Source organism: Hylobates moloch, unplaced genomic scaffold (assembly GCF_009828535.3).
Source record: "Hylobates moloch isolate HMO894 unplaced genomic scaffold, HMol_V3 SCAFFOLD_3, whole genome shotgun sequence".
NCBI lineage: Eukaryota > Metazoa > Chordata > Mammalia > Primates > Hylobatidae > Hylobates > Hylobates moloch.
In genome coordinates this window covers 29428517-29445037 of record NW_026652278.1, presented here as the reverse complement: position 1 = coordinate 29445037, position 16521 = coordinate 29428517, and the positions used below count along the sequence as shown (strand labels likewise).

Sequence of the window (16521 nt, the reverse complement as noted above, 5' to 3'; positions counted from 1 at the left end):
ATTACCCTGTTTAATATATGAGGAAACATTTAGGGAGATTATCATCAATAGACTTTATAAGGGCAGAGTTGAGATTTAAATCCAGGTACGTCTAACTCTAGTGTACATTCCCTTAACTGCTACCTTGTGCTTTTTTCTCTATGACCCAACAAGAGTGGAAAATACCAACCTATGATGTTATATATACCTGTCAATCAGCCCTTAGGAAGGTGTTTAAAAACCTCTCAATCATAAATCTATTACTATATCACCCAAGGGAGATCTGTGTTCTGTAATCAGGTTTGTATACTTATAGAATATATTTTACACAGTTAGTTTTAACAATTTTTTTAAAATGTTGATTGAAAAGCAAAAAGAGTCTATCAAGATTATTGTGGAGACAATAAAATACAACTTAAACACCATTTTTTCCATGAAGTCTTCCTTGACTCAACCTTCTCTGAACTCCCTTAGGACTTTCCCTGTGTATTCTTAGCACTTCATCTTCTTGAATCCAAAAAAATCTGCTAAGCTTTTTGTTGTGGGGGTTGCAGATATAGAGATCAAAGACACGGTTCCTGTTCTCAAATAGCTCATGGTAAATATGTATTATGACACCTACAGGGTATCATGGAAAAGGAAAGGCATCTAACTCTAGCCAGAAGATTCTGAGCAGGAAAAGAATAAAAGGAGAATGTGGGCCACTGGGAAGCAAGTGAGAGGGAGTGGGGATTTTGACACAAGGTCCTAATCTTGAGATGGGAGTAGACATTAGCCAGGTGATGAAAGCATGTGTGTGTGTGTGTGTGTGTGTGTGTGTGTGTGCGCGCATACACATGCCTGTGTCTTCCAGGCAGAAGGAAGTAGCAAGATGATAAGGAGAAGAGCTTGGTCCATTCTGGGAATTTTAAGTACATAATTCGGTAAAGCTGGTGTGCAGGGTGGGTGGCAGGGAGTAGCACAAAATGAAGCTGGAAAGATATGCATGAGTGATTTGGTAAGGAATTTGGATTTATCTTAAAGAGAATTGAGAGTTATTGGAAGATTTTAATATCTTTAAAAAGATCATTCTAGCAGCAATGTAGAGAATTGATGGGCATGGGAAAGGGGATGGTATAGGAAAAGTGGAAGAAAAATCCAGAAGTCAGGAAACCAGTCAGGAGGCTATTGTAGGCAGGCAGGCCGGACCTGAGCTCGAACAGCAGCAGTGACGTTGAAGAGGTGTGAGAGACAGGACATATGCAGGCAAATAAAGTGGAGAAATGAAGCAAATCAAATAGTAACCTCAATTTTTCAGATAAAAAAATTAAACTTATTTACCTTGTTATGTTATCCCTGAAAGGATGCACATTTCTCCACCTTTTTCAGAAGTTGTACTACAGGTATACAGCACAGTTTGCAGAATTAATAATATCAGGATTCATTTTTAAACTTTTATTTTATTTTAATTGACAAATAATAATTGTATATATTTACGGGGTACAATGTGATGTTTTGATACATGTATACATTGTGGAATAAAAATCAGTATTCTTTGTATACCACCCAACATATGTCTACTTCCTGCTGTAGTATCTGACTTGTTTTCCTTAGGCTGAAGTTATGGTTGGTTTCCACAAACTTGATTTACTTTCACTCTATTTCCTGGCTACACAGACTAAAAATTATACTACCTCTCACAGAAGATTTGGGTAAGGGGGAGAAAAGACAAAGCTATTAAAACCCATCCCATTGTGAACAAAAGGCACCACTTTCAAAGATGGCCAATATCATCATCTGGAAAGGAACCACATGTTTCCTGTATGTTTCTACTCTGGTAAAAGTAATCTTCCTTGGTCAAATGACAGAACAATACAAAGCAATGATAATAAATAATTAGAAAACATACAACTGAAAGGTTTATATTAGATTTGAGGAACAGTTTTCCCCTTAGAGAAGCTGTTCCACAAGGTATCAGTTGCATCAAAAATATTCTTCCCTGGAGACTGCTACAGCATCATTTCCTCTTCTTACTTTGGGATGCTTGCTTTCTGAATTACTGATTAAATAATTAATCAATTCATTCTGAAATTCACCCATTCAAATCATTTATTGAGCGCCAACTCTATGCATCCAATGTTAATAAAGACAGGGGCATGAGTTCCGGAAGATGACAGTACAAGTAAGCAAAATAACTGGGAGTATGCCCTGCAATGGCAAGAGGTGGTTGATGAGAGTTAGCCTAAAACCCTGGGCTTGAAAAGGTTTGATTAGGATAATGTGGGAGGCCTGCGAAGAGGGAAGATAGGTCACTGAAAAAAAAAACAAAACCTCTGTGTGCTAGTTTTTCCCAGAGCTGGCTCTGGTTTAATCAATGTGATAAATACTGGTGTCCATTTGTAAACTCCTAAAGATTATATTTATTTTTCCATCTACAGCACCTAATACATCTTCCATCATATTATCATAATGGTTATTTCTATAGAGAATTTTACCCGTAACTTCATTTAACACTCTGGTGGGAAGTGGTAATTTCAGGTGTAAATGACCCCACCTGGAATTGTAGGAACTAACTCAGAGCCAGGGAAAGATCACTTTTCTCTTCACAATTTATAGATGAGAAAACTGAATTGAACCCCCCAAAGTCAATACAGCTCATTAGTTTTTAGTGATAGGGTCAGTAAATAACTCAGATGCTCTGACTCAGGCCTATCCCTTGCTACAGCCATATTTCCAAGAGAATGAATGACTTGGAGAAAAATGTAAACATCAATGAGTGTCATTTTTATTCACCAAAACTTGTACTCAAACAAAAATTCCAAAGACTTCCCCATTTTCCTCAATTTAAACTGACAACCCATGATTATCTCATGTTTAGTACAAATTTAAGCAACCTCACCTTCACAGTTTGTGACCACAGCCCATTTCATCCCCAATTGACTCCATACAGCAAAAAAACTCAACAAAGATTTGGAATGGAAAAAAAAAAAAATAAGTGAGGTCTGTGGCTTTATGGCTTTACCCATTCAAAATTTCACCTACTCTGAAATGGCTTATCTAAGTTACAAGGTATAATCAAGTTTAACCTGATCATTATAATATTCCACCAGTGCTAAGAAAGTACACATGTATCTGTAATGCATGCTTATACCTGTATTAAACACAAAATCTTGAACTTCCATAATCCTTTTAATTCAAATGTATCAAAAGGCCTTAAAACATGAAGAATACATTTCTCATTAAGAAAGAAATCATGACTTTGTCAGAATTTAGCCCAAATTAAGCGTGCCCAGGATTCTTGGTGTTTGAACTGATGCTGAGGCCTCAAAACACAGGTCAAATCTACAGAATAACTTTAGTATGGAGTAAACAAGCCTAGTAATTAGTAATTAGTTATGAAAAACATCATTTTAGAACACTAGCTTTTGTTCTGCTTAAGGGCAAGAAACATGTAGTAAATATAGCTCCCTTCCCTCCCTTCCTTCCCTACTGCCCCTACCTCCTCAATTCTTTCCTCTCCTCTTGCATAATTATTGGCAGAAAATATTTGAACACTCATGACAACTGACTTCAGTTATGAAAGCAGTGGTCAAGAAAGCTTCCTGTAATCTCAGTTTAAGCAGTTATTGATTGGAAGGTGAGGGGTTTCTAAGACTTGCCTTGAGAACTGATAATTAGTATGCAAATGTTTAATTTCAGCTTCGTAAGTATTCTCATTAGTCCATGTAATTCTTACCTGTAGTGGTTCAAACCTGTGATAACATGCTGTTTTTCACCCATCAAAATCAAGTCTCTATAGGTACTGGCTTACTGCATCTAGTGTTTGATATATCTGAATTTCTCTTTCTCACATTTGATTTGGGGACTTAATCCCATTCTGAGCACAAAGGAATTTTATCTAGATTGAGGGGAGCAATAAAACTGATTCTTCTCAACTATAAAAATGAAAAGTATTCATAGAGATATTGGCGGGCAAATGTGGTTGATTGATTCATTCCAAAAACTAGTGACTGAAAATAAACTGCTATCCTTGCAGACAATTACTGAAATAAAACACAGTCAGCTTTACATCTCTTCAAAACCTGTGGGAAACAGCTCTGAGTGAAAATAACACATACTGGTAAAACTGCTTTTTTAAAAAAGAGAGACATCTTGCAAAAGATTCAAACTCATTCTTTTCAGGGCAAATTAATTGCACAAGCTTTATGCTAATTATTGTTACATTAAAGATTTGGCAGCTTTACAAAAATCCTAAACTTGTACATGCAGGTTTAAAATCTCTATTTTAATTCTCCAGAGTTAGACTAGGAAAGCATTTCAGACAATGCCAAACTGTAGTAACGTTTGCTTTTTTTTTTTTTTTTTTTTTAACTTGTCGGTACCTTATAGTTTCATAGGAATTTGCTTGACAAATGTGGACGTGATTAGTTGCCTGGCCTCCAAAACCCAAACCTGTATTCTTTGGTATCATGGGATGCTGTATGCCAAATGACAGGCCTCCAAAAGCCTGACCATCCTAAAGACCATTTTTGCTGGTGAGTGTTATTCCTGTGCTTAGTATGAATTCCCTTCACACCAGACCTTCAGCAACAGAGGTGTGTTTTCAATATCACACCATTCTATCTATCTATCAATAGCATTCATAGAAGGGTGTAGATTCATGTCATACCAGAGCAGAAGAAAGGGAGTAAACAGCAAAATGGAAATATATTAAGCCATCATTCCCATGTAGTAGGGAGTGTTGGAAAACAACTGTTTAAATCATCCTTCTCTTGATTAAAATAATAATAATAAAAGAAAGGTTTGAAAGTGGCTGTAAGAAGAGGACAAGTTGACTCAGAGGTAGGTACTTAAATCAAGTGAAAAATAGCTTAGCTAATGTGCTTGATGGATGATATAACAACCAGAGTGGAACATAAGGGGAAACTTTGTGGGGTGGGACAGTTTGGAAAGGTTTGAATTAAAGGTTTACATTGTTGAAGGAAAAGTATTATCTGTTTTAATCTTGTGCTAATAAAGTCTAAATAGCTGGGTGAAATCTTAGAGGACTATGTCAGAGTGAATGATTTTTTATTCTATACTTCTTTTCCAAGGTCCTGTATCTGTAAGAAAGACATATTTTTAGTATCAAAAAGTAATAATATCACTTGCCAATTGAGGATCACCAGCATCATCATTAAACTTTATACATTATTTGTTGGTAGCCACATTTGTGTCAGGAGGTGGAGAGCTGAGTGATGTTGCTGTCACTGACAAGTGGTACAATTCAGACACAGTATAGGGGACACGAGCACTCGACACAATCTTGGAGGTGGAAGGGAGAGGATCCATGAAGAGGTTTCTTTGCTCAAGCCACCTTGCCTGTCTTTGATCATGCCTCTCCACCCGGTCCTGACGGGGGCTTCAGACGTCCTGGTCAGGGGCTCTGCATTCAGTAGGTTTGAAGCTGCTCCTAAAGGTTGATGGTGTTTTTTTTTTTTTTTTTGAGACGGAGTCTCGCTCTGTCGCCCAGGCTGGAGTGCAGTGGCACGATCTCGGCTCACTGCAAGCTCCGCCTCCCAGGTTCACGCCATTCTCCTGCCTCAGCCTCCCGAGTAACTGGGACTACAGGCGCCCGCCACCAGGCCCGTTTAATTTTTGTATTTTTAGTAGAGACAGGGTTTCACCGTGTTAGCCAGGATGGTCTCGATCTCCTGACCTCATGATCCGCCCGCCTCGGGCTCCCAAAGTGCTGGGATTACAGGCGTGAGCCACTGCGCCCGGCAATGGTGTTAATGTAATGTTACCTTGCCTTTGGGAGTGGAGACTTAGTGTTTTCTCCTGCTTGGTAGAGTGGTGGGAAAGGGATTACACTTCAATCTAGCTCTCAGCTCCTGACGTGAGCCAGAAAATTTCTGGTTAGGCTAAATTCACAGATTTTCTCTACTACTATACTTATCATCAAAGTTTGCCAAGAGGTGGAAGAGCAGCAGCACGAAGATCAGTAGTATCCTAGAATATGGTCTCTTAATTCCTTATTTTCCTGGCACCTTTAGACGCCCTTGCTCCCCCATCTAAAAAATACCACCAAGAAGAAACCTTTTATACCCTCAAGACTGAAACAGGAATGAGAGGCAAGGGTAGAAAACTGAGCTGACTTGTTTGTCGGCACTTTAAACAGATTTCAATACTGTGAAATTATCTTGGGGGTTGTTTTCTCAAACTTTAAGGTGTTTAAAGATGATTAAAAGACAGGTTCTCTTGCTTAAGGATTTGCTGACATGTAATGGTTTTTTTTTCCCTGCAAATAAATGCAGGAGTGACATTTAATAAAGAATCTGAGAAGAATGTGGCCCTGAGCAGTACTTTTATTCCCATTACCTTTTAAGAATCTCCTATGCTACTATCCCTCCCCCTCCACCCACTTGCCCTACCTTCTTCCTCACCATTATTAATCTAACCTGAATCACTCTATTCTTCTCCAAGGGAACACACCCAGTAAGAGCAGTGAATCATAGACACTATTGCCTCTCTAATGGATTTGACAAAATGCCAGATCTGGGAGAATAAAAGGACAGGAAATTCAGGTGAAGGGAGCTTTTTAGGTTCTTGTTTAGTACATTGTCCTGAATATTAGTTATTAGGTACATTTTCTAGCTGCCTGGTTATGGAAAGGTTTCATTGTGCTAATAATACTGATCCTCTCCGTATCTCCACGTTCTAAGTAACCATCCTACTCAGTGAGGCAATCGCTCCGGCATGCCTAACAGCTATGTCAAGGGCCCTTTTCTCTTGAAGTTGAAAATAAAACCCTCTCTTGCATATCTTGGCTAAAGAATATGAAATAGTTAAATCATAAAGGTCAATGTTTGGTAATAAAGTCTCTACAAGTGCAGCCATTACACATTATGGAATTCCATGTGAGATCTTTAAGGTAATAGAGAAAAAAATAGAAATATTTGTCAATTATTCTCAAAGAGAAATTTATGAAATTACAGAGCACTAAAACATGACTTTACCATGGATGGGTCTATAAGATGCGACTTGAATTCATGGCAAGAGAAACCCAGAGAAGAGTTTTTGAAGGGCATTTTCAACTTATGTACAAATGTCGTAAGAAGTGTTGAAAGTCAGTTAAGAGAATTTGGCAGATTTTCTTGTGTCATAAATTTGTATTAAATTTAGTTTGTTTAAGTTGTCCTAATGGACATTATAAATCAACTGAATGATGCGGATTTTACACAATTCCTTACCCAAGTGGATTTTAATCCTAGTTTCAGAAGCATATATTTTTATCTGTTTCTTTTTTTTTTTTGAAGGAGTCTCTGTCGCCCAGGCTGGATCGCAGTGGTGTGACCTCGGCTCACTGCAATCTCCGCCTCCCAGGTTCAAGCAATTCTCCTGCCTCAGTCTCCCAAGTAGCTGAGACTACAGACGCCCACCAACACGCCCGGCTAATTTTTGTATTTTTAGTAGAGACAGGATTTCACCATATTGGCCAGGCTGGTCTTGAACTCCTGACCTTATGATCAGCACGCCTCGGCCTCCCAAAGTGCTGGGATTACAGGCATGAGCCACTGTGCCTGGCCTATGTCGTTCTTTTTTTAAAAAAAAAAAACAAACCTATGGATACTAGTTATATCCACATGACACAAAAATTTTTGTCAATACAGAAAAGTATATGGTAATATAATTTAGGTTACCTTGAGACTATTGTTGATTAAAAAATAATACTAAAGCTGAGAATTTAAAAAGTAAAATGAACATTTTAATTGTGGCTAAAAAGTACGTGTGTTTGTGCGTTTTTGTATAGGTAGAGAGAGAGAAACTGAGAGACTATTTACTATTCTTGCCATTAGACAAGAATAAGAATAAAAAAAATTTTTTAAAACCTCATAAAGATTTTAGGTCTATATCATCATCCCACCAACAATAATTACAGACAAGAACGAAGCATTTTACCACTCCCTGATGAGTAACAAAGTAGCCAACAGTAGCCTTGGGTATTGAAGAAATTTTAAAACACACGGAAAGCCTGACTTAAGTTGATATTAATTACTATTATTACTGGATTCTATTGCTTAAATTGTTCTCTATGGTAGGGTAAGGAGTCTTTGCTTCCTGGCTCACTGGGCCAGTATTTTTTCCTGCCTGAAAAGTTTCATACGAAACATACAATGTCCTGTGTCAGAAACACCAAAGTCTTCACAGGCTAATAGATTTCAAGTCACTTAAGACATTGAAATGTACGCTATGCTTTATCTAAAGGTACAATTAAAAGTATTGGGGCTATATTCCAGATCTCTGAAATGAAACCGAGAGGAAACTGGGTTTTCAATTTGTTATGTGAAAAGGTTAAGTAAAATACAAACTTACGTATAGGGAGATAATACAGTTCTAATAATGCATGAAAGCCAGAGACATAGATCAACAAATGCACATTTCTGAAATACGGGTTTTTCTGAGCATTTGTTCTAAAGTTCTTTGAAAATCTTGCCAAACAATCCCATTTTAAGATACCAGTTCACATAATAAGCAAGTCAGAACATTTGCAAGGCAAAATGTTGTTTTCCTTTCTGCAGCCAGGAAAAACACAGCTCTAAGCTTAGGTTGTAACGGTAAAAGGATTTGGGAGCAGCTGATTTTAGAGACTCATAAAAACAACTCGCCCTTATGCCAGGAGGTATAAAGAATATGCAGAGTCTGCATTGTGCTTCTAGTGTCAGAACAAATCATTCTGCTTTTTCTTTGAGATTAACTGATGCCAATGGATGAGTAAAGGGAGAAATAAATGTACAGACCGAGACCTGCAGCTTGGTGAGGTGAGTAACACCTTTATCACAAAATCATGAGTTCTCTCTTCCACTTTGTAGATCCCTTGGGGTTAACTTATGTAATTTTAAAAAATGTTAGGAGTGAAATATGTATTATTAATCATATGTGAGGCTCTACATTTTCTGCTATTTATGGTTTATATTTTGTGGGATCTTACAGATCACAGCATCTTTTAAAAATATATGTGCTTTTTTTGGGGGTGGGAGATAAATCAAGGGGTGAAACTGAAGGTGATACATTCCCTTAAATCAATTAGGGAATGGTGAATACACTTGCATATATAAAATAACTACTGAGTGCTTCCTAGATCCCTAGCTCTATTCCAGCTGCCTCTCACCAGTTCTCATTTAATTCCCCAATCCCATATTAAGAGATGAAGAAACTGAGGCACAGAATCACCTCATTAAGAAGCACATAAAGAATGGTGCCAGAATTTGAACCTAGACAATTTGACTAGACAATTTGACGTCTACGCCCCTAATCATTCCTTTAGGTAGTCCTCAGGTTCTGTAATTATTATACGTGACTGCTTAAGACTCAGGTAACTCCCTTTTGGCCACTTCTAAGCCATTACTGTCAGATGTTATTAATAGTAAAGAGACGATATCAATGTTTAAAATGGCCATTCAATAAAAGGGACTGAAAACACTGGCCCCTGGAAATTCCCAACTTCCACGTGACTCAGAAGTTACTCAACTCTTTCCCTAAACCCAGTGCTCCACCCAGTGTAGCTAACTTTGTCGTCGCGTAGCAACAGAACCTCGCCACACTGGAAGCGTGGGGGGCGGGGGGGGATTTTCTCGACGGAGGATGTTGCTGCCCGGTGGCCGGCAAGGGCCCTATCGGTCTCAAACGTGAATTTTGGACCGACACAATCTCATATCGTGATTGTTCTGCTTCCTGTGTTGCGCCACAACAAATTTCCTTGGGCTACATTTTCCCTCAGATTTGAGTAAAAGATTTGAGGTCACGCTAAGGAGCCTGAATACTGAGGTACAGAAACGGTTTTTTGTTTACAACGAAAAAAAACCTAGCGACGGAACCGCCGAGTTTGCGGCAGCCAAAAAAGCTAGCGATGAGCTCAGCTAAAGTGCCAGGACTCTCGGATAGATTTCTAACATGTTTCATTCTCAATAGGCTGGAACCCAACGCTGTTCTTTTGTGGTCTCGCCTCTGGGGAGTCTACAAGCTGTAAATCTAACATGCAGCCAGCCGTGCGGCTTCTGGCCGAGCCACGTCTGAGTAAAGCCTTTTCTGTGACGAGCGGGGAGACGAGACTGACTGGAGCCAGAGAATGGAGGCGGCGGGCTGGCGGGGGTGGGGGAGGCACTTTCAGGCGCACTTCACAGACGCACAAAAACAAGGAAGCCTGAAGGGACGGCGGTTGAAAATAAGGCAACAGAAGCCGCGAACGGAAGCGCGCCCCCCTCAGGATTGGTTTGACATTCCGAAGCTCAGCCTCGCCCGCCCCGAAGACCTGCTGCAAATCACGGCCGCGCGCGCGCGCACTCCCCCTGCTCTCGGGCGCTGGGCGGGGAGAGCCGCGCGCACCGGTTAATTCTGCCAATCATGCGTCTCGGCCGCCCATCGTGTGGGCCAAGCCCCGCCCCAACCGCCCGCTGGCGGAGGCGCGCGCGCAGTGCGGCCGCTCTGAGTCGCTGAGTGAAGCGGCGCCTCGCGCGTCAGTCAATCTGGCCAATTGCGCGCCTTTTCCGCCTCCCGCACGGCCCCGCCCCTGCCACAGGGTCAATTTACGGCCGCAGGTTCGCACGCTTTTTTGCTCTCGCTGGGAATGGCGGAGGGAGGTACTCTGCTGAGGGGAAGGGGGAATCCCTGAGACGTGGGCTTCCCCGGGAGTCGGCTGTGGAGTCGAGTTGAGCTCCCTTTCCGGGTCTGGGGAACTCAACCTCACCTTATGCCTGGGGTCTCCGGGGAACTAGTGGGCTTTCTGAAATGAGGGGAAGGAGGGGACGACTCCCGCCCCTAGTTTGCCCCTCAAAAGTTGATTCCTTTGTCGGAGGAAGCAATTTCAGTCCACTCTCCTTTTCACTCCCTATTCGCTGCTTAAACTAAAAGGCTACAGACGGGCGTAAATGCATCTCCGCTGTGTTTCTTAACGCCTCGGGCCGGCGGGGTAACGGGTTCTAGTACAGCTTGGAGAGTTCAGGATGGGTGACATTCAGGTCTTATTGTTCTTGAGTCAAGGTTTCGGCTATATCTTCTTGAATTATGAAGCTGTCATAATAAATAATTCCTGATTATCTAAAGCTGTTATTCTTCCCTCTTTCCAAGGCAGAATTTGAATATATTTTGGTGGATGAAACGAAAACAAGGAGAGTCTGGTGACTGAGATACTAGCTGGTCGATGTGTCATGAAAAACTTAGTGATCCCTATGTGGGAAGGTAAATGGAAAACTGCAAAAAGAGCAAGAGTGAATTACAAAGTGAAATTAGAAGAAATATCTGGCTTACTTGTGGATGCTTTGTACACCAATAAAATATATTATTTGATAAAAGTCGACTATAGAGAGGTGTGGTTAATTTGATTCTTTCTTTATAATTTTTCTTTTTTAGAGAAAAACTAAGATTTCACTTTCAAGATGGAAAGTCCGTCAGACTCAGCTGTGGTTTTACCTAGCACTCCTCAGGCCTCTGCGAATCCATCATCTCCCTATACAAATAGTTCCCGAAAACAAGTATGAAAATCTTTGTTCTTCCAGTGGATCCATTCTGTGTTTCTAAGTATTGTGGCAATGGTGGTTTAAATTCTACGGAAGGTTGTTAATTAACATAATGTGTAGCATAAATAAGTAGATATTTTATTAAATAATTTTGTTTTTTTCTAAGGTGACATATATGACACCCACCAGCCCCCTTCCATATTTTCCTCTTGAATCAATTCATTTCAGTTAGTTTCAGATTAGGTTATTACAATACTCCAAATGGAGAAAGTTTGAATCTGTGCAATATTATTATGAAGGTCTTTAGTGGCAGAGTCTGTCTTTTCCTTACTCTGTAATTCTGAAGCACCTGGAGTACTATCAGGCATGTGCTTGTTACTGAACAAATATTCCCTGATTACTGGGATAAACCTCTCGACACTTTCAGAAAGGTGTTGATCTTGCTGAAGTAAAAAGGAAATAAAACAAATGGAGCTTCCAGAAATTAAAGTCATTTTGTGATGCCTTCTTTAGATGTGGAGACAGAAAGCCATCTAGTGGTGTCTAGCATAGAAATGGAAGGCCTTTACTTCTGGTGATTTATTGACATCAAGAATGTTTTTCTTGATTCACATTTTTAATGTTTTGTGCTCTTTATAGCCTATGAGTGCAACACTTAGAGAAAGATTGAGGAAAACAAGATTTTCATTTAATTCCTGTTACAATGTGGTGAAACGTCTTAAAGTAGAGAGAGAAGAAAATGATCAGACCTTTTCAGAGAAACCAGCATCTTCCACAGAGAAAAACTGTTTGGAATTTCAAGAAAGTTTTAAACACATAGACAGTGAATTTGAAGAAAATACAAATTTGAAAAATACTTTGAAGAATCTCAGTGTCTGTGAATCTCAGTCACTTGATCCTGGATCATGCAGTGCTCTCCAAAATGAGTTTGTGAATGAGAAGCTTCCTAAACAAAGATTAAACGATGAAAAAGCCAAATTGGTGAAGCAGGTTCAGGAGAAAGAAGACCTTCTTCGGAGGCTAAAACTAGTCCAAATGTATAGATCAAAGGTGAGAAGAATTTCAGGACCATTGCATAATTTTTATTTTTACATAAATTGCATGAAAGTAATTTCAAAAATAGAAAATAAGGTTTTTATTATTGTTGTTGTTTTTTACCATAATAAGCAATAAGCCAAATATTCAGAAACCTGGCTTCCAACAACTTTAATTCAACTGTAGATTTAGAGTAGAAAAGGCCCTTAAACACCAGGTAAAACTTTTTAAGAATCTCAGCTCTTATTTAATATGCAGTTAAACTTTTCTCTCTAGTTTCTAGCCCACAGCAATATTAGAAGTATTAAATGTTAGATGCAAGTACAAAGGGAACAGAAGTGAAAGCTGACAGTGAATTAGTAAAACTAAAAATGGGCTGTAGAGTACAATAAAAGGTATTTTTAGTAATGATCTTGTGTCTCCCCCAAATAATTAATGTGATTCAGTCATTTTATTTGAGAAAAAAAATATATATATATATTATATTTTAGATTTCAACCCATATAGGTTGAATTACATAGAACTTGGGTACTTGGAAGGAGAATAACCTTTATTACCTGGAAAATTCATACATATATGCAATAGCTCATTTTCCCTGAACTATGTGGAATTAGTGATGGATCGGATAGTGTATCTCATTTGTTCTCTTGAAATTTTAGGGTTTTTAAAAAATAAAATTTAGGAGTATTGAATGTTGAAAAAATATATTTAATTTATTCATTCTTTTTTTAGAGACATGGTCTCTGTTGCCCAGCCTGGAGGGCAGTGGTGCAGTCATAGCTTATTGCAGCCTTGAACTCCTGGGCTCAAGTGATCCTCCCAACTCAGCCTCCCCAGTAGCTGGGACTACAGACATGTGCCATCACACCTGGCTAATTTTTTAAAATTATTTTTTTGTAGACATAGAGTCTTGCTATTTTGCACAGTGTAGTCTTGAACTCCTGGGCTCAAGCAGTCCTCCCACCTTGGCCTCCTAAGGTGCTGGGATCACAGGTGTGAGCCACCATGCCCAGCCTAAAAAAATATTTTTAACTTGAATATTGTCATTTTAAAGAGCAGTTTTAGGTTCATACCAACATTTAGTGGAAAGCATAGTGACATTTTTTAAAAAGTACAGTTGTAATACAGTAGATTTTTCCCTGTATTATTGCTTCTTGACATAGTTTTGTCCCTATTTAATGATTTGATTTTTCCCTTATCATAAGGATGGCCCAGAGCTTAAGCCAACAAAATAGCCATAGAACTCAAGTTGAGTGACATTGTAACCATTCTACATATGACCATCCTACTTTTTCCTAGATAGAAGTCCCATTCATCCCTGGGTATGTTAGCCTTTAAACCTGCACATCCACTAATTTAACAACTTTAATTAAGTTGAACTAGCATGACTAGTTATTGACATACATTTTTTTTTTTTCTGTTTCAGAATGATCTGTCTCAGTTACAGTTGTTAATAAAGAAGTGGAGAAGCTGTAGCCAGCTGTTGCTTTATGAGTTGCAGTCAGCTGTGTCTGAAGAGAACAAGAAACTAAGCCTTACTCAATTGATAGACCACTATGGGTTAGATGATAAATTGCTACACTATAACAGAAGTGAAGAAGAATTTATAGATGTTTAATTCCTGATTTTTGCTCCAGAATATCTTTGAGAATGACAACTTAATTAAAAGATACTTAGGCACTTTTTTTTTTTTTTTTTTTTTTTTGAGACTGAGTCTCTCTCTTGTCACCCAGGCTGGAGTGCAAATGGTGCGATCTTGACTCACTGCAACCTCCGCCTCTCGGGTTCCAGCAATTCTCCTGCCTCATCCTCCCGAGTAGCTGAGATTACAGGCGCCCGCCACCGTGCCCGGCTAACTTTTGCATTTTTAGTAGAGACTGGGTTTCACCACGTTGGCCAGGCTGGTCTCGAATTCCTGACCTCAGGTGATCCACTGCCTAGGCCTCCCAAAACTATTAGGGCTCAGAGGAAGGTATCTCAGTGATAAAATTAAGGGCACTTTAAATTATAAACTAAGTTCTAAAAGGAAAATTAGTATTTTGGATAGATTTGCCAAAGAAAACATGACATTTAAATCATGTTTAAAAAGTCATTTGGGCAGTTCTGGAAACTAGTTTTACTATATTTGTTTTGTTTTTTATGACAAAAAGTTTTATTTTAAATGTTAAAAATTGTCCAATCTGGTGAATGTCTAAACCCTAAAGTTTAAAAATTTCTGCCTCTGTCCTAAGTTTATGCACCTTGTTTCCATCCATTTACCACATATTTCCATCTGACAATCTAGCAGGTAATTAAACTCATATGTCCAAAACCATATTCTTCCCTGTCTCTTCAAATATGTTTCTCATATTCATCATTTAGTGAAACAACTATCTATTTCTTTTTTTTTTTTTTTTTTTTTTGAGGCAGAGTTTCGCTCTTGTTGCCCAGGCTGGAGTGCAATGGCACAATCTCGGCTCACCGCAACTTCTGCCTCTGGGGTTCAAGCGATTCTACTGCCTCAGCCTCCCGAGTAGCTGAGATTACAGGCATGAGCCACCACCCTGGCTAATTTTGTATTTTTTAGTAGAGATGGGGTTTCTCCATGTTGGTTAGGCTGGTCTTGAACTCCCGACCTCAGGTGATCTGCCCACCTCGGCCTCCCAAAGTGCTGGGATTACAGGTGTGAGCCACTGCACCCGGCTAAACCATCTGTTTCTTATAAAACTACATTTTCTTATCTCCCACCCACATGAAGGTATCATGGCATATAAGGTTCTTTGCATTTGCCTTTCTAGCTTCATCTGTGAAATGGGTTAAATTTAGATTGTTTATTCTATTTATGAACCCACCTCCACAGGGTTGGGTTTCTGCTGCCAAGTTATACAGTTATACCTATCATTTTGGCCATATATGGAGATAGAACCCAAACTGGGCCAGTCCCTGAAAATTTGGAATTTAGCTCAGGAAAAGAAAGCGCATCTGTTTTTGTGACTGCAGCTATCGTATATATACCTGGAAGCAGCAGAGCTGACATGCTTAAGGGCAGTGAGTGTGCTTACTGAGAAAGGCAGAGGTGATAGGAGAGAATTTTATGGATCAGTGGCTTCCTGGTTTTAGTTGCTAGTCATTCTTAAGAGCTTTCTGGATTTCTGCTTTTGGGCCCTTTTAAGTGTTAAAACAGCTTTACTTAGCTTTTTCAAAAGCACTTCCCTACTAGTTTAGCACTCCTCTGAACCCCCCTCAAGTACATCCCACTTTCAGTCCAGTCCCTCCACATAATCCAACCAGTGTTGAATGTTTGGCACAGCAGGAGACGCCAGGGCCCTGCTTTTGTGTCCATTCTAATTGTTAGTGCCATGCCAGTAAACTCTTAGGCCTGCCCACATACACAAATTCCTGTGCTGTTGGCCTTTGTGAGTCAGAGGAGACTGGCCCAGACCTCGTATGAGCCTCCTCTGGCACTGGGATTCCTAGATGGGCACCCCTGTGGACTTCTACTGTTCTAGTACTTACCAGCCAGCCTCTTACCACTGCTTGCCGCCAACCAGCGGCCTAAATGTGGCAGGGGAAATGTTGCCCCTTGTGGTGGTGCTGGCATTTTGGTAGGTCATTATGGTACTTCTCCAGATCTCAGAGGCTGCAGCTGCCCACTGCTGACAGGCACATCACCTGGAGCCACCCATATATATCCACTTGTGGGAAATACAGCATCAGTGAGACTCTGGTTCTGGGAAAGCTTAGGGGCATGGTAATGGGGATTTCCAAGGCAATGACTGGGTGCTTAGGTTCCAACAGCACAGCAGCTGCTCTGTTGAATTTAATGGGATGCATTTATTAAAAACCACTGACTATGACAGCTTTACTTATAAAAATGAGAGCTAATGCAACATAGCACTTGTTTTTAATTTTAAAAAACTAGAATATTAGTTCCAGTTTTAAAGAAGAAATTTAAGATAGTTATTTCAAAATTAAGTGGTTATTTAAAACTCAAATGGCAGAGCCAAGATTTGAAGCCCAGGAATAGATCCTATAATTTTAATTCCTATGCATA

The 16521-nt window shown here is 39.6% G+C and overlaps 1 protein-coding gene across 1 annotated transcript; it reads left to right on the top strand.

Annotated features, from left to right (window-relative positions):
• Positions 1-10569: 10569 nt before the first annotated feature.
• On the top strand, positions 10570-14820 carry SFR1 (SWI5 dependent homologous recombination repair protein 1). Its single transcript, XM_032178419.2, has 4 exons — positions 10570-11175; positions 11347-11468; positions 12093-12503; positions 13915-14820. The coding sequence occupies exons 2-4, from the start codon at positions 11373-11375 to the stop codon at positions 14104-14106; spliced, it is 699 nt and encodes a 232-aa protein (XP_032034310.1). The 5' UTR covers positions 10570-11175; positions 11347-11372; the 3' UTR covers positions 14107-14820.
• Positions 14821-16521: the final 1701 nt, after the last annotated feature.